Below are 23,574 nucleotides of genomic sequence, written 5' to 3'. Positions count from 1 at the left end.
TCATTAACACTAAAGCATCTCAAACTGATTAACAACCTCCTCTGATACATAACTGACCAGATCATTATCCCAGAAGTTTTACTGACTTGGTGCTATACTTAAAACGTGTTCCTTTAATTTTTTGAGCAGTGTATGATCAATTTAAAGCCACTGAAAGTTGGAGTTGAAGACAGGAATTTATTATTCTTGATGAAAATAAAATCAAAATTGATTAGTTATCCACAGAAACACACAGACACACTCAAACACATATTAACATGACAAAGTATTGAAAGAAATCTGGAAACATCTTAGTTCGATCTCCCTCTGCCTTAGTATCCTGAGTTACTTAAACTCTTCCACTTGCAGTAACTTATCCCTGACCTAAAGTGCGCACTCCACCCTTTTCTAGCTGAGGACCATGGCCTCAGATTTGGAGGTGCTTATTCTCATTCCTGCTGCTTCACATCTGGCTGTCAATTGTGTGAGCTGGACGCCACCACCTGATGAAGCCAACAGAATCACATCATCCTAAAAAGCAGGGATTAAATTCTAAGACTACCTAAGTGGAAGCCTTCCTCGAACTGGCTATACTTAGAAATTCTGTTCATCAAAATTATAGGCAGAATTTCAGCTCTGGAGGTTGTTCCTCCCAATCACACCCCTGAACTGAACACAAGAGCATCTTTTTACCAGTGTGTAATTGGAAGGTATTTATATTTGTTCAAAGAAAATTAATAAAATCAGTGAACAGATGCTGTTCAGAAAAAATGTATATCACCGATGATCAAATTTGTTCCTTTGATGGTCATATAAACAGGCATCTATCCTCACATGATTTTCAAGAACACTGCTGGTAAAATCAGGCTGCAGACTGTTCTAAAAAACATTTTCCTGAAGTTTTTATCTACTTCACTTAAATGTAATCAAATATTCAGGATAAGCATGGTCATCATGGAAGACAACAAACATGGTGGGATTGGTCAGGTTGTCCACAACACTGTCGTACAGGTCAGTGGAGGCAGTGCCTTTTGCTGGTGGTTCAATCATGCCTTGTTGTCCAAGAGTGAAGTCACCAGTCAGAACTCGGCAGACGTACATAAACTTTTCCCCGTTCTGATTTGGCTTGGAGTAGGTGTCATTGGCAGAATAACTAGCATTGACAGCAAAGTATGTGCCATCACCATAAAATGCAGCTGAAAATGAACAACAGCAGAAAGTCAATGTCATGGTCCTGGGTCGTGCGACCCAGTGTTTTGTGTTTAGTCTATTTTGATGTTTATTGATTGTTTAGGTTCATTAAGTTAGTCCAGCCATCTGTATATACCACCCTTGCATTACGTCTCCCTTGCCCTTCGTGTGTTTATGTCTGTGTGTCTTGTACTGTCAAGTTCATGCTGTCAGTTATGTCACCTCCCCCCGTACTACGTCTCCCCGGTTCATGTCTCATGTTTCCTGTTTTACTTTGAAGGCCTGCATTCACTGTCTGTGTATTCAGCTCACTCCTCCTGTCCTGTCGTTAAGTTCATGTGTGTCAGCTGCGTTCCCATGTGTGGCCACTTCCCCTGATCATTCCTCATGTGTATTTAGTCTCTGTGTTTCATGTAGTCTGCGTCGCTTCGTCTGTGTTCCCACCCTCCATGTTTCCATGCCCGGTCTGTTGTATTCATAGCCTTACCTTAGTTCATTCCCAGTTTAGGTTTCTGTTTAGTTATTGCTTTTGAGCTGCCCTTATTCTTGTTTGTTTCTCTTGCGTTACCAGCCACAATAAAAGGCTCGCTTTTGTTTAAAGTTTACTCCCGTGACACTCGTGTCTGCACCTGAGTCCTCCACGCACTCTCCACACGGTCTGTCACAGCGGACCGTGACAGTCAATGAAACAAATTCTGTAACACTTTCTGTTATTCATAGTAGTCACAGCACTCTGAAATCAAATACTAAAACCCCAATTCCAAAAATACTGGGACAATAAAAAAATGTAAATAAAACAAAATAGAGTGATTTGCAAATCTCATAAACTCATATTCTATTCACAATACAACATGATTTAGAAAATGTACAAATCGTTTAAATTGAGAATAGCAATGAAAGTAACAACTGAAATCCCATTGACATTCACTACTCTCTCCCCACTCACGGCAGTCTACCACTTCATCCAACTAACTCCAGAATCCCTCTCTCTCTTCTGACATTTGAGTCATAGATACTGACATTTAATGTTACCTCTCTGATTTGAGCTTCAAACATATGATCCTGTCTGACACACTCTTCTACCTTATTCTACCTTAATGATATTCACATACTCTTAATTCAAGATTGCACCTAATCTGTTTTGCTTCTTGTCTATACCATGGTAGAACAGGTGGAATCCATCTCCAGAGGTCATGGTCTTGCTTCCCTTCCACCTCAAACAGTATCAAACAGTTCGCTCCCTTATACTGCTGCTTAACACAAATTGCACCTCTCTTCTTTCTTGTCTTTGACTGGGTTGTTGTTAACCCAGTCTTCAACTGATGTGATACGAAAATCACAATCTTTAATTGCATGTTTGATTTGACCAAGATTTTACACAGGATGTCCTCTCTTACACAAACCTCGCCATTTATCCATGCTTGGGTCTGTCATGAGGAGTACACTGGCTTGTGTATGAATGTGAGAGTGAATGAATAGTGGCATTGTAAAGCGCTTTGGGTGCCTTGAAAAGCGCTATATAAATCCAATCCATTATTATTATTATTATTATTATTGTGCCCCACTGTGGCTGAGTCTTGAATGAGGATTATATGTTGCTCTGAAAACTGTATATATCTTTCTGCAATAGTGGTACCTTTCTTAATGTGGAAGCTGTTGATTCCATACACTAATGCCCCCACTGCCACCAACGATGTAGGGTTTTGATTTAGCAGTCCCAATATTCAGAATTGATTTTCAGCCTTGTGCTTTTGCACACAGATTTCTCCAGATTCTCTAAATCTTTTGATGATATTATGTACTGTAAATAATGACGTATTCAAAGTATTCTCAAACTTTTATTGATTAATATTTTTCTGAAAGTGTTCAACAGTTTGCTGACTGTTGAACCCATGCCCGTTTTTACTTCTGGGAAACATTGCCTATCTAAGATATTATGTTTTATACCTTTTCATGTTACTGACCCTTTTGCCAGTTGTACTAATTAGTTGAGTAAACCATTGCCTCCCTTTCTACATTCTATATCTGGACAAAAGCTTATTTTTAAAATGTGTCTTTTCTGGCCAACTGTGCATCTCTCAGTGTTACGACCAAATTTAACATAGCCAAGGCTATGACATCAACTCACTAAAAACAAACAAACAAAAAAAGGGTCCTCTATAATATCTCACCATTCTTTCCTGAATGGCTCCTGTTGAAGCCACGGTCATTGATAATTGGCACAGTTGTGTTGCAGGTGCCGTGGAAAAGGCGTCTCTCGTTATTCTGATGACCATTTCTCAACTCCAAGTCACGCTTCTTGATCTGTAGACGCTTCCACAGTCCAGGGTTCTGGATCCGCTCAATCTGAGAAGAAGAAAAATGCCTTTTGTGTAGTCTGATATAGTTAACATAATGATGCACGAAAATAGATTTCAAATACAATTAATACATTTTGAGTAAATTACAGTATCAAGTATTCTTTTGTGGACAATTTATTATCCAAAAACTTTTTCTATGGAAGTCATTTAAAAAAAAAAAGATTTAAATCATGAATATAGCTGGAAATAATTAGTCATTATCAACTATTGATGATCCATTCACTATTTCCATTCAGAAATTAAAAGACAATATTTATAATGTTACCTTTTTAACAGTTCGTTTGCATGACGCCTGGAACAGCCTCAGGATTTCATCATATTCCGATGTCTTGGTGTTTACCACAAAAGCCTGACATGTGGTTTTGACTGGCATGTGCTGCCAGTGTTCAGGAATGTCCTTATTTTTGATGGTCTGGGGTTTTTGGCTCAATAGTTTCTTGGCTAAATCTACATCAGCTGGAGTGTCGCCACAAATGTGGAAGCAAGTGGCATCAACTTTCTGACCTTCATTAATTAAATCTTTCTCTTTCTTTGGGTTTTCAGTATTTTCACCAGTAAGCATTGCTGAAGGAAATTCAAAAACATTAGACGTTCAGCACTGATTGGAGACAGCAGAACAGTACTGGATTTTTCTTCTACATATTTTTACCTTTGAATTTGGAGCCAATGCCTGCCCAGGTCCCCTTTCGTTTATCCTTAGGCGGCTTGCGATCAGTAGCTGCTCTCTGTTCCAGGCTGCTGTGGAAGTCTTTTAGCATAGCTTTCTGGAAAATAACTATGCGGATTATGGTCAGGGGACTGGAGGTATTTTGCCTCAACGCATCAATCACTGCATCCAACATGGCATCTGCCACCAGTCTTCCTTGTGCATTACCTTGACCTAAAAATATTATAATACTATTATTATAATTTGAAGGATTGATTTGTTAAAGGTACATGCTAAATATGTGTCAGTAAACTTTCTAAAGCCCTTCTTTAGGTTGATTCAAGTTACATGAAAGGAAATTTAGTTATGCAGTCTGATAATCAGGTGTATAGGCCAGCAGGTTTCTTTTCTAAGAAGTTTTCAGACTATTATTTTTACAGTAGAAGTTTTTAGAGAGTTTATATTAGCTTATCTAAAAAGTTTACTAAAACATGAACTTACTTGTACTGTTTTTTTGTGTGTTTTCCCACACTATAAACATAAAATACTCTATACTCTTCTTTTATACTGCTGACACTTTATTCACTTACTTTACTTATTCACATATTCAGTCACTTTAATTTTAAAACTGTGTGATTTTAAAACTGTGTATATACTGTATATTCTGTGTATTTATTATCTCATTCTTGTTGCCTGTTTATGCCCTGTCCTTATCTTCAACGTCATGCTGCTCTGTTGTATCTTAATTGTCCCTTGGGGATAAATAAAGTCTCTCTGATTCTGATACATCTGAGAAGGTGTCAAAACCAGAGACCGACAATGAATTCGTCTTTCATTAAAGGCTTTCTTTTCTCTGACTGGCTTTGTGTTGGACAGAGTTCCAATCATCATTTTAATAGATTTTGTTTTGAAACACTCTGCAGCATGATGTGCTATTGGGCTTTATCCAATTAGTCACAATTGGAAATGGTTCTATGTAACCCATATCAACTACGCACTGTTACATGACCCACGTCAGCTGATTTGAGGCCCCTCTCCTGATTTGCTCCTTCCACGTCGCGGCATGTATGAAAACCGGCTGTGGGGGGGATACTTCCGGGTTCCATTCCTGCTATGGCTGTAAGCTTATGGCATTTAGAACGGCGTTGGAAAACAAAGCGTTTTCTCCCCTCAATTCGCCTATAAAATTGTATCACCTCAGCGGTAAGTGTCTTTAACATCTACCAAAAACAACCTGTTAGTTGTCAGTAATGAGTCGGTCGTTTCCGCGATTAAAAAAGGACTTTGTTCGGCGGCGTTCCCACCACGAGCAGAACTCCGGTTCAAAAACTGCTGTTTTTGAACACTTTTATTTACTTATCACCTTTGAATTGATCTTCTTCTTCATATCGAAGTGGCGAGCCGGTAGGACCATTCTCTCTCCCCCCCCCCCCCCCCCTTTGCAGTCTTTGGATTATGGACATATTTCCCCATTACATGAAGCTGGACCCTAAGGAGGAATTCTTTGAAAAAGGACTCTTGCACAGAAAATCACAGCATTAATTTATTAATTGTGGGCATTTATTTATGTTGTGTGTTGTATTAATTATTTTGTTCCATTTCCCCTTTTCCCCATTTATTCATTGTACATTTCCTGAACAAGATATTGCAGTCTCTGGTCTCGTCATTCACACCATCTAGGCTCCATAAAGAACTATTTCTCCTACGCGTCAGTCAGTAAACTCACCCATTGCAATAAAACTAGCCCTTAAATAACTTTGCGTTACATCTAGATGTATGCTCATATTGGATAACAATAAAAATCCTGCAATAGGCATGGGGGACTTTCTTTTTCAGACTAGACAAACTTCAATTAGGTGATGTCACAGTGTTTTGAGTTTTGTACGGATTCATTATTCAAGAGGGGGCAACGCATAAATGGTTTCAAATTCAAACAATAACAAATGGTAATTTTTTGTGAATCTGAACACACTGCAAAACCTTTTAACTTGCCAAGGGATTTTTTTTTTTTTAAAAAAAAAGAATACATATCAAGAATAAATTTCAGCAGAATTTCTGCTGAAGACAACAAAAAATCCACCCATATAGCTGCAGCACATAGTGTTTTTGTTGTTGTTGTGTGGGTTTTTTTTTTTTTTTTTTTTTTTTTTTTTTTTTTGGTCATGAACAGGTCACCTGTCTTGGAGGTCTTGTGTGACAGGCAGAGAGGACCCAAATGCAGAACCCTTCCAAAACTAGACATAACACGCAAGACAAGGGGCTGTCAAAAGAAATCGGGAAGTAACACAACCACTGAGACAGACAAGGACATGCCAGCTTGACACTAGGACAGAAGACAGGGACAAATATGGGAACACACGTCAGACTGGGGAGACGAAGGATGAAACACAAAAGCTGCGTGTGGGTGTGTGGGATTTTTTTTTTTTTTTTTTTAAATTATTACTCATAATTTAATACAGTCCAGACATGCCTTGTGAGGATGTTTAACATTTTCTGTCATTACTTTATTATGGATTAGGTGTGAGAGTTTTTAATTATGGATAATTAAATATTAGATTAATGAAATAGCAAATTGTGTCTTGTTCTCAGATGGACAGCAAGTGGAGAGTGATTGATAAGATGAGATGGAAGAGAGGCAGAGTAAGTTACAGGGCTTTTCCTGCCTTTCTGGAGAACTTATATTTCACTAAACTTTCTAATATGCATGTCTACATAATTGCGTATTATTATAATTATGATATTTAAACACACACTCTATTTTAAAGAACATACATTAAGAAACAGATTATATTAGATTTATATTTTCAAATCTATAAATGCTGATTTTACAGCGGTAAAATTATTGAATCTCTACAGTTTAAAAATTTAATGAGCTTTCTCCCTACAGAGTGGATAGTGAAACAAATGAAACCATCATAAATACATTACTTCATATTTATTACTCTTTCCCCCCCTCATTGCTTTATTATTGTAGCCCTAGTAATAAATAATAAGGGAAGGATTTGGATCAGCACCATGATGGAAACTTGTGGCCATAGTCCCACATAGCAAAATTGGTATGGCCTGGATCTGGCCCACATAATGTGCTTACACATGGCCCACATACCACAAAGAATGTTGGCCATTTTGTGGCCCAGATCTGGTTTGTCAGAGGTGGCCCACACATGCGCCATCACACGGCCAGTTGCAGACACACTGGTGGTCCTGTGCTAGCCCATGTGTGGATTACCCCTGGCCAATGTTCCCTCTAAGCTGCGCGTGTGTGCAATTGCCCACTGCTGCCATGGTCTCTGCGCACAAAAAAACCAAAAGAATCTAACCTGAATTGAAATTAAAGTAAATACGTTAACAATTCTGTTTTGCAGTGTTAGTAAGTGACTGGCTGCTCCAGTATGGGATTAGAACGATGCCACCTTATCCCATAGTCCAGCCAATCACGCGATTCACATTCGTATATACACAGCTAACGTTAATGACAACCTGTACAACCATTGGAGATGTGAGCAGGACAGACGGAACAATTGACGGAAAAAGTGTGGACTTTATACCAGTTTTTAAATTGTGTTGATCGGCCACGTAAAACCAGAGTTATGATAAAAATATCTGCAATGTTTGGTTTTCTTCCTGAATACTGTCGTTGTTTATATTTACTGTGGAAGAAATGGTAAAAACTGCATTTTATAAGGATAACGCTCGAAAGCGCTCTCCACCTGTGAGCAAAACCAAAACCCCCACCCCAGCCTTTCCTATTGGTGGAAAAATGTACCATGTCGACCAATCAAAAAATGATATGGCAAAATGACATTTGGTTGTTTAGGGAGGAGGGAAGTTTTAGGAGTGATGGCGGTATTTTGAGATGTGAGAGATTTGCAACATTTAGCGTGTTTGGAGTCTAAGGTTAGTGTGTCATCTTGTGTAGTTAGTGTGTAGTGTAGTCAATCGTTTTGTTGTGTGTGTCAGAACAATGAGGCGACTGCTGAATATTACAGGTGTTACAGGAGTGACACATCTCCTGTTGTCACACCTGCAGGTATCAGGCTGTTGTTCTCCTTTATCTCATAGTGGACAAAAATTTTTATTTGGAGTGGCACAAATAATTTGTGTAGGATCAAATTTGATGCAGAACAGCTGATTGTTCTGTAAATATTTTGAAATCTTTGTTTAAAAAAATGCCTTGGCAGCATTTTTAAGTAAACAGCTGCAAAAAACTTTGTTGTTTGCAAAACTCAGTAACTTTTTTGAAGAAGTAACTATATAATCAATTGCCAAACATTGGTCATTATATACTGTATTTTGCAGACAGAGTTACAGGACTCTCTCCCAGACCACAGACTCATACTCATAATACAAGTCTTGTCTGTGCCAGAACATAATAGTGCAAAGGTAACATGACAAAACATGACAGACAGTGAATGAACTGATTCTTTTATAGTGCTTTTCTGTTCCCCCTTATTGCTCAAGGCTACATTTGCTTTGCCTTGTCGCCACCTCACAACAGTGATATAGTATGATGCAACCCCATATTGCTTGACGAGTGGGTGTTGTTTTTCAGCCTGGTTCAATGTGCCCCTTTTTAACTTTGAGCACCAACCCCCTCTTCCTAAACAACCAAATGTCATGTTGCCATATCATTTTTTGATTGGTAGACATGGTACATTTTTCCACCAACACGAGAGGGGAGTTTTTTGTTTTATTTTTTTATTTTTTGGTTATAAGCAGAGGGTACTTGCAGAGAGTGGTCATGTGATTGGCTTACCACGACTACTTTATTCTTCCTCAGTCAAACAGCAGCACTCATGCGATTGTTTGGCCCCTTAGCTCCAGGTGTCAAAAAGTGATCGTCTTCCAGAAAGTGATTGCTGTCCGCAGGAGCACGCGCAGCTACTTAAAGCTGTAGCGCCCAGATTACTTACAGCTACTTCTGTGCAACTGATATAAGGTGCGGTAAGCTGAAGACGGCTTCAACCGCCTGTTTGTTGAAAAATAGTAACGTGACCGCACTGCATTTACTTGTTAGTAACGGTGACGGTGTTGTAACGATAGGAATAGTAATTAGTTAGATTACTCATTACTGAAAAAAGTAACGCCGTTAGTAATGTCGTTACTTGTAATGCCGTTATTCCCATCACTGATGTCAACCAAGACAGCCCTACAGCATCCTTCAGGAACTGTGGGTGAAACTCGTCCACCCTAGGGGCTGTTAAGAAATAAAATATATAATCTAAATGCTGATTAGTGTGTTTTATGAGAGGCCCAGACTTCAGTGTAAAACTAGGTTGCAGGCTGACAGGAAACAACATGCTTTTGCAGAAGGATGGTAACTGCAGCAGAAAGTGAAACTACATAGGGTGTTTGATCGAAACTTAAAGTGTGTGACGCATATATAAATAACCTGGCTTCCTGTACTGCTTGAGACTGGCTGTTGTGAGCAGGCGTTTCTGTGTGTGCTTAGTCTCCATATCCCGGGATATGTAAAATTAAAAATCATTTTTTGAGTTTGACCACTTTGAGCCCTGTGTCTTTCTTGGCCGTTCAAGAATACAAAGAACTGGGATTTAATACTTGGTGCCAGTGACCTGGATTCTTTTGCGGCTGAGGGGACTAATTTGGACCTTAAGGTACAATCTGATATGAGGTGGACAATAGACTGGTCTAAAAGATTAAAGGTAAGCGCACAAGCTTGTTGAAAATTGTGCACATTGGATGAATTCTAAATTAGTTGTCTGCCGAATTGATGATTGTTACCGTTAAATTGGCTCAGTAGTGGAAATTAAACTAAATTATAAAATCTGTTAAGTAGATTTCAGGTGACATGTCCATGATAATTTTGGGTAATTAGAAATAAATTAAAGTTTGGGGATATTTGACAAAATTTACTGTGATTAATTTTAGGGTGAAGTTAAAAGTTGTTGTGACGTATGTTTGAAGTTGGTGTGGTATGTGACTGTTACGTCAGCCAAGAAAAGAGATTAGATTAGGACATTTGGTCAGGGAATTTTATTCCCACATTGATTATAGGGTGGGACCTGGGCATCAGATAATGTGGGACCAGAGAGAGAGAGACTTAGGAAGAAATGTCTTAAGAAAAAGTAATAAAATTATATTAATTAAGTGTTTTAGTGTGTTAATACAGGTGGACTTCTCTCAACCTGGAAACACGAGTACAGCGACAAAATGATAGATTAACAGAATTGGGAGGAAAACAGGCCAGGCTTTGGCTTAAAATTTGACAGCTTCACCTCTCATTCTCTCCTTATCCTGAGAAGGAGCTTAAAGGATAGTCAATCTCCTGATTAAGACAGAAGAGAGACAGAACATCGTGTACTTGAAGAACTAACAGCAGGCAAAAAGACAGTGTAACTGAACTATAACACTGACGACTCCAGCAGCAGCACGTAAGAAAGCACGTGATGCAACATGCACTGTGAATTACAGGCTGGTAAGAACAGTGAGATGATGATGTGAAAGTACTGGACAGCACCGGACACCGAGTTTCATATTTGCCATGCTGGGAGAAAAGACTGAAAAGATCAAGAGAGAAGCAATGGAGAGAAGAAACAGCTGATTTGGGCCTGTGTTGATCTGCGAGGCCCCACAAGAAAATGTGAGAACAGTGAGAGGTGAACCTGACTGTGATATAGTGAATGCATATAGGAAAATTGGATTGAAAGCTGAACTCATGAAGGTTTAGAAATGTTCACCACATCACAACAATGAGGTTAAAAAAAAAGAAAGAAAAAAAGGTAAAAATAATGATTAAAAGAAAAGAGCTAAAGAGAGAAATTAACTAACAATTACATTAATGAATAGAAAACACACATACACAAATTGTTACATGTGAGATTATTGTTGGAGAGAAGCCAAAGTGAGACAGTTTGAATCCACAGCTCAGTGCAAAGAGGCATGAATTAAACCTGATTATAAAATACATATGCAATGAAGAAGCAGCTTACATTCAATGTTACTATGAACATATAACATAAATGCAACGAAGAACATGCTTACATTCATGAATGTGAATACATGACATAAATGCGAGATTAAACATACTTAAAGCTTGAAGTTAGGAATAACTCAGGGAAGTTCCATGACAATAGAGTGACGTTGGTGAAAATGAAAAGTGATTAAAAGCTTAATAAAAAAGGGGCCCTGCTACCAAGGAGTTGTTTAACTCACCTGTGACCTCACCTGCCAGTAAAAAGTTTGCCTCCTGTGTAAAAAATACTGTTTGTCCACAACAATAGCTTCTGATGATAATAGTTTTTCAGTTCAGAAGTTACTTCAGCTACATATGGTGTTGGTGTTTAAAGCTTTGACTGTCGAATCCAGTCTAGCTTGGGATTAGACTGTGTGCAAATTTGACATAAAGTTAACTAGTGCAGATTCATGGCCAGTTTTAGGATCACGCATTAATACTTATAAAGTAATTGTTTAAATCGCTATTGTGCAGAGAATTGATTGGTCAGTAGGTGGTGATTTCATATCTATTGATCTCTAATCTGAAACATAACCTGTTTCATAAAACAAGTCTCTGGCATGGGCTTAATATAGTATGGTACGTAGATTTTCCATATCATGAACTTCTGACATACATGAACAAATCTCACCTGTGCCAATTGCAGGAAATGATACAGAGGTGTAGGAGCTTTTCACACACATCTGAAGTGCATCTTTCACAATCTTGTTGATTTTTACTGGGTCAGAATCTCCAACCACGTGAAGGATCTTCTTACACTTTAGGTTACCTGGCTGAGTCATTATCATGCCTGGATTGGACTTGGCACCTAAATGTGGAGATAGTGGATCTTTATGTCTTTTACCCTTAATGACCATGAGAATGCTTAGTTAGGCCATATTTCCTTTATTGACAATTTTAGATTATGACTGCAAAATTGGGCTTTATATTAAGTCAGCTTCATTTTTATTGTTAAAAAACAAAAACTGTTATACTGTAGGTTGAGTCTACTCTGTGTTACAGTGTCATAAAATCTAAAAGTTAAAGTGATTTCTTACCAAAGTTATGGCATTCCACTTCAACAGCCTTACCAGCTGCATCTAGAATAGCTTTAGAGACTCCTGGATCAAGTGAAAAAAGTATACGCATAAATAAAAATTAAAGATAACGATTACTGTAGGTGGATTCATCTTTTGTGTAATTTAAAACTTAATTTAATAAGATGCTTGATTCTTCTTTTGGCTGCTATGTCCACTGTGCAGTAGTGGGGAGAGAATTATCTATAAATATTTTTCAAAAGTGTAGTATTCCACTTTTTTCTATAATTTACCTGACTTAAGGGAAAAGCTTTCATTGGAAGAGTTGACAATGATATCAGTTGTCTCCCTGGTTATGTCTCCTGTGACTACCTGTATAGTCACATTTCCCATTTTAGTCTCATGCATATCTGAGGTCGAGGTGAGCTTAGAGAAGGGGCGTCCTGGCGTGAACAGTTGAAAAAACATGAACAACTAAAGCCAACAAATTAAATTAATGGATAAATAAATAAATACACTTTTCACTTCAAACGTATATGATTTAATGTTGGTAAAACTATTTGTTAGCTGAGTAGCAAAAAGACTATTTATTATAAGCTTTTTGAAAATGTACAGGTTTTGATAAAAAAAAAATGCAATATTATGTGTCTTGACCTTTTGTAGAACTTGAATCACCTGAGGCACTGGGAAACTTCTTAAATTCATCAGTGAAAGCCTGCAAAAACAAAACAATCTACTTCAACTGAAAAAAACACTAATATTTAAACCAAAACAGAAGTTAAGCAATGCAATAAATGAAGTAGCAACCTGTAAAGTTTAAAAACAAAGTTCACAAAGAAGAGCCATTCCATTTCCTAAAAGGCCACTTAAGGCCAGCTGTAGAGTTCATCTCCATGCTATGAGTCTTTCTCCAAAGACTCTATGTCAAAATGCCTAATTATGCAATAGACCCAAACATGCATGGTTAAAGCAAGTTAATAGCATGGTTAAAAAATTATCTTAATTGCTATTCATTTAAAGGGCTGAGAGTCTTTGATTGAGATTTAAAGGCTGTTTTACCATAGACTTCTATGCAGCTGGTCTTTTTTTGCAGCCAGATGCCTCCCATGTTCTTGATCAGAATCCAAGTTTAAGGCATGGTAAGCAATGTCTTCACTTTATGAATGCAGTATTTTTTTTTAATTCAAAATCTACACTGCCACTTTATTAGGTACAATCTACTACATCCTAAAGTTGCTCCAATGGATTTTATGTGGTGACTCTGGAGGCTACCTGAGTACAGTGAACTCATTGTCATGTTCAAGAAACCAGTCTGAGAGCACGTGAGCTTTAAAAAATAACGCTTTAAAAAGCGTTAATAAACTATATGTGCAGCAGTTAAAGGGTTAACTGTTCTGAAGCACACATGGGTTGCTTTTAGCCAGTGGGCTAAAGTGGCACATTGTCCCGCCTGTCTGAGAGAGCACAGGCTTTTCTCGCAGATACGGCATGAGCTCTGAATGCACTAGCAGGGAAAAAAGAGACAGAGATTCACTGAAAAAAAGTACAGAAATGATAAAGAATGAAGAGTTATCACCCACTACTTATGCTAAAAATGCTTTTATGCATATGTAGTGCTAAAACAATGTGTTAAGTTCAAAACAAGTAACTAGTTCACATTCTGCATCGGGTAATGCATACATTCAGGGCGATCGTGGCTCAAGAGTTAAGAGTTCGCCTTGTAATCGGAAGGTTGCCGGTTCGAGCCCCGGCTTGGACAGTCTCGGTCGTTGTGTCCTTGGGCAAGACACTTCACCCGTTGCCTACTGGTGGTGGTCAGAGGGCCCGGTGGCGCTAGTGTCCAGCAGCCTCGCCTCTGTCAGTGCGCCCCAGGGTGGCTGTGGCTACAATGTAGCTGCCATCACCAGTGTGTGAATGTGTGGATGACTGGACGTGTAAAGCGCTTTGGGGTCCTTAGGGACTAGTAAAAGCGCTATATAAATACAGGCCATTTACCATTCTCTTCACATTGTTTGGTTGTAGAAAGTCAGAGAAGGCGCCATTTCGCGCTCCTGCACTGTCCTCTTCTGAGATCGGTGAGCAAATTACTTTACATGTTCATTGTTTATTTGCACTTTTTATGAGTTCGCTGTGAGTAAAAGGTTTCTAGCATTTACAGAAGAAATCATTTACAAGGTTTGCTAGAAAAAAACTTGAGGCAATGCCCTACAGTTCTGTGTTATATTCAGAATGTTATTGAAATTGTAAATACTTAAACTACAGAAGAAGCATTTGAAACCAGTGCAATTATTATTACACATTTTACTGCCTAATTTAATTGTAAACAACAGTTACTATGTTACAACAGTACTTTTATGCGCTAACAGATTGTGAACTGTGACATCTCGACACACAGGAACTGGATTTGGTGTGGGCAAGTTGGACTTGTTCCTCCAATTTAGGGGTTTTGTTGCAGTCAGCTAACAAAGTCTACGCAATGTCAGATGAATGTTGTCATTTGGACTTTTGTCATTGAAATTGTATTTCATTTTGAATTGGAAACCTGAATTGTACATTTAGCAGGGGTGCACCCAGGTAAGATTTTTTTAAGGTGACTGCTGTGATTGTGCTCAGGTTGTCACTGAGAGAAACATTGATACCAAAAAGAGAAACTTTTATTTGAAATATTTTATTGTTTGTTTGTTATTAATTTTCTTTTCTTTCTTTTCTTTTAATGAGGAAAAATATATAAGCCGGCATTTTCAAAATTCAAAGCTGTCTGAGTCTCATTCACTTCTTCTTTACGTAGCCGAACCTTCTGGTCCAAATCATTTGAGCTCCTTTGCATCAGATTTTGGTGAAGCAAATCTTGAGCTAAGAGTCTTTTTTAATAATGACAGGGTTGCATAAGGAACATTCTGATTGAGGTTTTTAGGACAGTTTTATTGAGGATTTGTCTTGGATTTTCGTTTAAAATCATTTAGGCCTGCCAGCTTTAGGGTCTACACTTGCTTGGTATTAAGGGGCTCAATGAAGAAAATATCCCCCAGTATCATTACATCACCAGCAGCTGCCTGAACCGATGATAAAAGGCAGGATGGATTCTTGTTTTCATGTTTCAGAAACTTCAAATTTAGTGTGATTTTTCCCACATAGCCATCTCTTGGTTTGACAAATAGTGGTCAGAAAAAGAGAAAATATACAGTGAGGAGCTGTTTTCTGTTAAAAAAAAATACCTTGTTGATATCAGAAGTCAGTAGCAAGACTACTTTGAGCTGATAGGAAGTCAACAGTAACCACTCGTTGCAAACAAGGTATGCAGAAAAACATCTATGAAAGCACAATGCATCTGAACTTGAAGTAGATGAGGTACAGCAACGGAGAGACTACAGTGGGGACCACACCTGTCAGCTAAGAACAGGAAACTGAGACTACAGTTCACACAGGCTCACCAACATTGGACAACAGGAGACTGGAAAGACACATTGTACCAATGGCCTCCACAGTCATCAGAACTCAATCCAGTAGAGCACTCTTGGGATGTACTTGAAAAGGAAATTTGGATAAGCAGCTAATAAATCTGCAGCAACTGTGTGATGCTTTCATGTCAATATGCAGTAGAATCTCTGGAATTTGTCCAAGACCTTTTTGAATCTATGCAATCAGGCTTTGGCATATTATGTCATTCTAAAAATATTGAATGAAAACTTGCATTACAGAAACCTTGGCACCATCTTGTGTTTTAGATGTATTAAAGCATGCAATGTCACTACAAGAAGTCGCACTATGAATAAGTCAGCAGGGAAGCAGCATTGCTAAGAAATGAAGAGATAATTATATGGAAAGTCCAAGTACTTTCCAAACGAATACTAGTAACTAAAGATGTTACGATACCACTTTTTGTGTCCCATACCGATACCATAAATTTGTATATCTGCCAATACCGATATGAATCCAATATAGTCTATTTTATAATCAATAAAAGTGTTTTTTTTTTTAATATCTTGCTGCATTTTGTACAAGTTCATGCTAAAATTTTTAAACAAAACACTAAAGCTATTACTTGTATGCAAAAAATACACTGCATTACTGCACTAGAGGCCACCACCTGATGAGGCCAATAGAACCACATCATCCGCAAAAAGCAGAGACAAGATTCTTAGAACGCCCAAGTGGAAGCCGTCTGCCACTTGGCTACGCCTAGAAATTCTGCCCATAAAAAGTATTGACAGAATGGGTGACAAAGGACAGCTCTTGCGGATGGCCTGTAGCAACAGGTTAGAAACCCCCTGCTCTAGAAACACCTCCCAAAGAATACTCAGATGGACACGGTCAAATGCCTTCTCCAAGTCCACAAAGTAGATGTAGACTGGTTAAGCAAATTCTCATGCACCCTGAAGTATCTTCAAGAGGGTAAAGAACTGGTCCAGCGTTTCATGACTGGGATGAAGACCACATTGTTCTTCCTGTGTCTGAGGTTCGACAAAAGGACAGACTCTCCTTTCCAGCACCCTGGCATAGACTTTCCCTGTGGGGCTGAGGAGTCTGATCCTCCTATAGTTTGAGCACATGCATTTGGCACATAGGCACAGACAACAGTCAGGACCCCTTCCCCGACCCGTCCACTGGGGAAAACTCCAATGTACAGGTAGCAAGCTGAGGGAATACTATGATACCCACCCCAGCAGCCTGCTGCTTCTCACCTTGGCCAACTCCAGCCGAACTATATCTGGCCGGTACCTCTTGACCTCTGACACTAATGTGCAAGCTTTTCTTACCTGAATACACTGTGTATCAGCTGGGTAAAGTACAATATCAACCTTCTTCAGGTGCTTGGGGCGTCTCATTTTGCTAAACTCTAAGATTTTATCCAACATCAAAGAGGCTACGACAGCTGTTGGGAAACACAGGTCTCCAGTGCCAATTGCTGGCAAGGATATGGAGGTTAGATTATTCTTCTCTGCCATGTCCAAACAATCCTTAAAGATTCCTTGCAAACACTGTATGGTAACAAATAAATACTATTTAATAGTAATAACAAAGATAATGATATTTAATTACAGTAATATACATGTCATCAATTTTAGACTGTAAAGATGATTTAAATATACTTGTATTATACATGATGAAACACATTACCTGTTCAGATGTACCTTTTCCATTATCCCAGTGAGGTGCAATTGCATGAAAAACTTTGCTGTTTAGTTGGCAGCCTTCAGTAACAATGATCTCACCAACATTTCCAGTAGCGCCCTGTGCATTTATTGACTGCTGAAGTTTGGGTCCAGCTGCACGCAAGATGGCTTTTGAAACTGCACCTCTGTTCAGATTAAGGTTTGAAGGCACAGTATTCACAATCACCTCTGTCTAAAAATTTATGAAACAGTTATCAGTTGTGTGTTCAGCAGTGCAAATAACTATTATAGACAAGAAAACAAAAATAATAAAACAAGAAACAGTGAACCCCTTCACTAATAAATAGATAATTTATTTTAGGCAGCACCTACCGTTCTTTATGCAACTTCAAATGTCGGACAAAGTTGGAAGTTGTTCCATCTCCGTCTGTAATTCTCTTCTTGCATGTTTTGCATGTTGCATTTCGTTTTTTGTTGACTACTTCGTAGTTTGTGTAGCCGAAGGAAATTACTCTTGGGAGCATTTTTGGCTCGAGCGTTTTTGTTTTTGTTTTTTTTAAATCTGGTTAATTTGATTGGCTGTGCTACAGCTCACGCTCACATACATACGGAGTGTGGTAAGAATGAATGAATGAATGAATAAAGTGAATTAATGGTCCACACTTTTTATATAATATGTATGTTAAATTTTAGATTTGGGTAAAATATCAAGTCTTTTCAAGTAAACAGGTTCAAGTCCAAGTCCCAAGTCACTAGTGTAAAAGTCCAAGTCAAGTCACAGTCTTACAACCTTTTTTCAAGTCAAGTCTAAAGTCATAAAATTAATGACTCGAGTCCACACCTCTGAATATTACAACTAAGTAGCTGCCGCCATTGTTGGAATTCAACTTTTGCGAGAGTTTTGCGAGATCCCGAGTTTGTTTTGCGAGATCTTGCAAAAGTCCGTCTTAATTTTTTTTTCTCCCATGTTCCCTGCGGGGCTCCGTAGGCAACTACTAAGGTAACTACATGCTCTGAATTAAGTATAATAAAAATCAAAATTACCTTGGAAAACTCTATGTTTCCCTTTTTAAGAACGATGTCCAGTCCTTCGTTTGTCTGCACATGATACAAGTTCAGGTCAGATCCAGTAGGGTGTAGAACTGATGGCTTGTGAGCTGTGGGAGGAGGAGTGACACTGAGGTTTCCAAACTCCTGCCTGACAGCAGCCACCATATCCTGAACAGCAATGTCATCATTGTTCACAAAATGGATCTTTTGCAGGATGTTATCACATTTCTCATCACAATACTCCTTCACTGCTTTGACAATGGTGAGTTCACACTGCTTGAGGTGAAAACAGCCCAGGCCTCTGCCAATAGATGGAAGAGCTACTGAGACGCATCTGCAGGCTTCAGCGAGTTCTAAGCTTCCTTTAACAACTTTTGTTAGCTGATCCAAAGCTTTTTGAGGTTTATCTTTTTCATACATGGGTCCCACGGCATGGATAACTTTTTGGCAACAAAGCTGCCCTCCTGCATCAGTTAGAAAAAAGTCTCCTGCATTCAATTTCCCCATTAATTTTATCGTTCTTTGAAATTCATCTTGTAACTGAGAGCCAGCAGCCTTCAAAAGTGCTGCTGCAATTCCAGTACTGTGTTTCAAGTCTTGATTACATGGACTCACAACTGCATCCACTGGATAGCTGCACATATCTGCCTTGCAAACAGCAATTTCCACTCCGTCATGTGTCCTAAGCTGGTATAAAGGTGTTGGTACTTGTTTAAGAACCAAATTGTCTTGTCCACTACCTGTCTTATCAACCAGTTGGACCAGGCAACCAGTTATATTTTTGATTGAGGAAACATACAGCATTTCATTCTCCTGGAAGAGCTTCTTCACTCCAGACTTGTAGACATTCAGACTGTCAAAGACTACAGCAGAGACGGCACCTTCAACCACAGTCTTGCAATGTGTCACATTCACTCTGGATCCACTCAGACAGATGGCCTCATTTCTGTAGGACACTCTCACCTTGTCTTTCACTTTCTCCATCCAAGATGTGTTGAAATGTTTCAAGTATTCAACGACAGCATTAGCTTTGACCACAACAGTTTCTTCTATGTGAGCGTTCTGTGTTAAGAAGACACCAAGCTGATGCTGAACCTTTATGGCACTATCCTTGTAGCCTGACACCACGACTTGTTGAGCAGTTGTGTTGATTCGAGTTCTGCATTTCTTACTGTTAGCCTGCTCTAAGTGACTGACCAGCTGCTGCCACTCTGGCTTCTTCAGGACATTACTGTCTTCAACATTAATATACTGAGATGTTAACAGCTGTCCTAGATGGTCCTGAGCACGCAACAGATCTCTGTAAGAAACAGCAAGGAGCTGCACCCTGTTTCCACTGATTTCAAACGCTGCGTTTATTTGATGAGATGTGAGGAGAGCACCTGTAAGCTCCTCTTGTTGCTCATCCTTCAACAGTTCAAGCACATATTTATCTACTTCCAGATTTTGTCGTTTTAATGCAAGTACTGCATCAAATATAGCATTGATTGCTGCATTAATCTCTTCCCCTAAGCCAGTTATTTTCAGATTAGGATTCTCTGATGACATTTTCAATCCTGGATACAGAAGTAGAAGTTTGTGCATAAGCCCATGTTCACACAGGAGATGGAAAACTGATGGTGACACTTTGATCTCTACAGTTTTACTTGATTTCTCCCTGTGGATCTTGTTAATAGTTTCAGAAAGAGATTTCTCCAGTCTGTTGACATCACTAACAGGACCAGCCACTGATAAAGCACCACTGTCTTTATCAGGTACTACGATCACATTTTCATTCAGTAGCATCTCTCTGATCTTTTCCTCAGACTCTTCCCATGCATCTGAATCTGGACAGAACTTCACAGATTTGAACTTTGACTCAGATTTTTTAAACGCTGCCTTCACAGTATCAGTCCATTCTTTGATGATGGCTTTGGCATCCTGTTGCTTTAGTAAAGAAGACACAGGACTCAAGGTCACAGTGGTTTGGCCGAGGTTTACGATGCAGAAATGTTCTTCCATTTCTTTACAAATGCCTTCTGTTGCTGATTTTTTTTGAGCTAGGTATCTCAGGACAGCACTGTCAATGGGCTGTGAGATGGCCACAGGAAGTTTTAGTGATAGCTTGCCATAGAATGACCTTCTAACAACTTCTAAAACAGAAAACCGATGAACTCTGGCCTCTTCGTTCTTGATGGAATCCTTCCCCTTTATCTTTTCAACAGCTGTAATAAAAAAAAATACCTTGACAAACATGTAAAACATTGTAGATATGTAAGACATGTTTTTCTGTTTATCCAGCTCAACAGCATACATCAGCTATGACTAACATCTGCGATGCCAGGCAACACTTTGGTGTAATAAAGACAACACATACCTGATAAAAGAGAGGTGTTAACAACTGAATAGAACTGACAAATTCATGTTTTAGACAGACAATTTGAGTTGAGGAGTGAGTCCCTGAGTCAATCTCAGTCATCCTTCACAAAATCACAGCAGGAATGTTTTTTATATACCCAGACATACTTAGAGAAAAAACACTTTAAATAATAGATTTTAGAAGTTTTTGACAAACACATGCATGTAAAAAGATACTAGAAAACTAAACTAAACTAAATACCTTCATTACATATATAGCATGCATGGCATACGTCTGAGGTGTTTTTTTTTTATTCAGTACTTACATTTCATGTTGTCTTTATCCAATGGGAATTCCTGTGTGGAACAAAAAATAAATAAAATTTTTTTTTAATTAAACTGAAATCTTGCATGACCAGTGCCATAAATGGGTGTTGGTCTTAAAAGAAATACAGTGGAAAAATATTTTAATCATAATTCATTTGTGTAAAATAAACAAAAGACACACAGTAATGTTTTCCAAGTTCTTTTGTTTGTTCATTTGTTTTTTGCAATATTCATACAGCAGGAAGAGAGAACAGCGAGAACAGCTTTGAGTTCATGGTAACTCACGTGACTTCCAGAACCAGATAAACCGCTCAAAACCACGACTAATCCTAAAGTTGAAGTCTTGGGAGGAGGTTCGACCCCTTCCACCCACAAATAGTGTAACATGACTATATTTTACATCAGTATATTTATATTCACAAGAGGATACAAAACTATTCTTGAACATTTTACTGGTATGTAGATCTCCCTTGATTATACCAACCTATTATAAATAATACCTGTGAAGATTTCTCTTCAGTGGGTAAACGAACCATCAGCTTCAAAACACGCTTTTCCAAACTGATCTGATGAGACTCTTTCGCCAGAACATTCCTCTGATCTGTGATACAAGAGAATAAAAATCTGCAGTAAAGAACTCCACTGATAATAAGGCGTAGAACCTATTATTATCATCATTATTATTATTGTTATTATTATTATTATTATTGTTATTATCAGTCCACTTTATGCAGCCAAACTTACCCTCCTGCCTCCTGAAGTGCACTACCGCTGTCTTGCTGCCCTTTTCATACTCAATCTCACAGTTGCCACCGACAGTAAAAAAGTACTGCAGTAACTTCATTTTTAATATGGGTATGTTGGTTTCTTCAAATTCAACGAGCAGAGGATACGAGTGTGCCTTGGCCATTGTTAGAGGGCAGACAGACTCACAAAGAAGAATGAATTCTTTCACTTTCTGCTTCACTTGTATATGTAGACATGTAGGACTGGTATCCTCCCACAGGTGGAAACTAAAAAAAACTCAGTCTCAGTGTTAGACAGGTTTAAATGCAATTTAAAATTAAATGCTTTTAATATGTAATATTATAACATTATTATTATTACTATATATGCAGAATTATTAGAAAAATAAGTAAACTTGTACATTTACGGAAAAAAAAACTACTTTTACTAGACAGAAACTTCGGGGGGAAAACAGAAAAGAAAAGAAAAAAATTCAAACTTTTGAGAAAAACACATCGCAGATTCACGATACAGCATGTTTATGAGGAGAAACTGGCTTAAACAACAACGACTGCAACAAATATGCTTCCACAACCTGAAGACAACGTGCTCGGAGTTTGTAAATTGTAAAAAGCCAAATTCAAATGGGGAGAAGTTTAAAAAAAAAAATGTTGACTGAATTTTAAAATTTGCCCTTTTTTTATTCGCAACTAGACTTTCTCTAAAAGGCAAACATTTCATTTCTTTTTCCTTTTTTCAATAGAGGTTTAAAATATGCACAGTTAACATAATCGGTTTGAGTCTTTCATACAACAAAGTTAATTAAGACAAAGCTGTCATTATAAAGAATCAGATTTTCTTCTGGTGTCGATAAGCAACTGTCAACACCTGTAATATTCTGCATGTTTATAATTGAACTATTTGTATATATTAGAGCTATTTAAGATAAGATAAGATAAGATAAGATAACCTTTATTAGTCCCACACGTGGGAAATTTGTTTTGTCACAGCAGGAAGTGGACAGTGCAAAAGTTATGAGGCAAAAATTAGAATACAATAAGAATAAATACAGTACACAACTGTACAGAATAGAATAAAATAAAATACTATATACAGTAGAATAGAATAAAATAAATATACAATAAGATAAAAATAGAATACAAATACAAATACTATATACAACTGAGTAAAAATACAACAATGACAGAAAGGATTATTGCACTTAGTATTATTGCATATGTATGGATGTGTGTGCTTGATCAGTTAAAGTCTTTATTATGGAGTCTGACAGCAGTGGGGAGGAAAGACCTGCGAAATCTCTCCATCCCACACCGTGGGTGCCGCAGTCTCCCACTGAAGGAGCTGCTCAGTGCTGTCACAGTCTCCTGCATGGGGTGGGAGATGTTGTCCATCAGGGATGACAGCTTAGCCGCCGTTCTCCTGTCACTCACCACCTCCACTGGGTCCAGAGGGCATCCTAGAACAGAGCTGGCCCTTCGGATCACCCTGTTCAGTCTCTTCCTGTCCCCAGCAGAGATGCTGCCGCCCCAGCAGACCACACCATAAAAGATAGCAGAAGCCACAACAGAGTCATAGAAGGTCTTCAGGAGTGGGCCCTCCACTCCAAACGACCTGAGTCTCCGCAGCAGGTACAGCCTGCTCTGCCCTTTCCTGTAGAGGGCGTCTGAGTTATGAGTCCAGTCCAGTCTGTTGTTCAGATGAACACCAAGGTACCTGTAGCTGTCCACAGCCTCAATGTCCATACCTTGGATGTTCAGTGGTTGCAGTGGAGAATGCTTGTGCCTGCGGAAGTCTACCACCAGCTCCTTGGTTTTACTGGCGTTGATCTGGA

General features: G+C 38.6%; 1 protein-coding gene across 1 annotated transcript; it reads right to left on the bottom strand.

The window, feature by feature from the left end:
* Nucleotides 1-889: 889 nt before the first annotated feature.
* Nucleotides 890-21,960, bottom strand: LOC309690438 (protein mono-ADP-ribosyltransferase PARP14-like). Its single transcript, XM_082507470.1, has 14 exons — nucleotides 21,741-21,960; nucleotides 21,497-21,597; nucleotides 20,996-21,026; nucleotides 18,327-20,536; nucleotides 17,287-17,514; nucleotides 16,926-17,147; nucleotides 12,823-12,883; nucleotides 12,462-12,611; nucleotides 12,190-12,252; nucleotides 11,784-11,960; nucleotides 4,180-4,410; nucleotides 3,796-4,094; nucleotides 3,342-3,516; nucleotides 890-1,175 (listed from the first exon to the last, which is right to left on the bottom strand). The coding sequence occupies exons 1-14, from the start codon at nucleotides 21,904-21,906 to the stop codon at nucleotides 892-894; spliced, it is 4,398 nt and encodes a 1,465-aa protein (XP_082363596.1). The 5' UTR covers nucleotides 21,907-21,960; the 3' UTR covers nucleotides 890-891.
* Nucleotides 21,961-23,574: the final 1,614 nt, after the last annotated feature.

Source organism: Aulonocara stuartgranti (genome assembly GCF_965226115.1).
Source record: "Aulonocara stuartgranti genome assembly, chromosome: 16".
Lineage (NCBI taxonomy): Eukaryota > Metazoa > Chordata > Actinopteri > Cichliformes > Cichlidae > Aulonocara > Aulonocara stuartgranti.
Note: the sequence above shows the minus strand (reverse complement) of the source record. Positions and strands in the feature narration are given on the sequence as shown.